The 562-nt window shown below is 69.0% G+C and overlaps 1 protein-coding gene across 1 annotated transcript in view; it reads left to right on the top strand.

Annotated features, from left to right (window-relative positions):
- Positions 1-6: 6 nt before the first annotated feature.
- Positions 7-562, top strand: part of PYGB (phosphorylase, glycogen; brain) — a 42,753-nt gene continuing 42,197 nt past the window's right edge. Inside the window, exon 1 of the mRNA XM_006755239.2 lies at positions 7-278. Within this exon, the coding sequence (XP_006755302.1) occupies positions 36-278 (243 nt within the window). The 5' untranslated portion in view covers positions 7-35. The remainder of the gene's footprint in view (positions 279-562) is intronic.

Genomic DNA, 562 nt, shown 5'->3' with positions numbered 1-562 from the left:
CTCTCCGCCTTTTCTCTCCGTCCTCAGCCGGCGCTATGGCGAAGCCGCTGACGGACAGCGAGAAGCGAAAGCAGATCAGCGTGCGCGGGATCGCGGGGCTGGGCGACGTGGCCGAGGTGCGGAAGAGCTTCAACCGGCACCTGCACTTCACGCTGGTCAAGGACCGCAACGTGGCCACGCCCCGCGACTACTACTTCGCCCTGGCGCACACGGTGCGCGACCACCTGGTGGGGCGCTGGATCCGCACGCAGCAGCACTACTACGAGCGCGACCCCAAGGTGAGGCGCCTCCGGAGGCGGGTACCCGACCTGCCCCCGCCCCCCAAAAAAGGGAAGCCCTGGTGCAGGGGCTGTTGAGCCAGAGGCCCCTGAGAAATCACAGCAGAGCGTTGCACCTCTCCCCAAAAAGAGACCGGTAGGGCCGCTGCCTGCGGAACGTGTACCCGAGTTGAGCACGGTCACCCCTGTCCGCCCCCGCAGCCCAGCGGTGGTCCGCTCCCTGCGTGGCGTGGAGGAGGAGAGCCTCGCGAAGGCCCCGGCCGTCCCCTCCGCTCCCCCACGCG

This window comes from Myotis davidii, unplaced genomic scaffold (genome assembly GCF_000327345.1).
Source record: "Myotis davidii unplaced genomic scaffold, ASM32734v1 scaffold733, whole genome shotgun sequence".
Classification (NCBI taxonomy): domain Eukaryota; kingdom Metazoa; phylum Chordata; class Mammalia; order Chiroptera; family Vespertilionidae; genus Myotis; species Myotis davidii.
The sequence above is the reverse complement of the archived record's forward strand: the minus strand, read 5'-3'. Positions and strand labels throughout refer to the sequence as shown.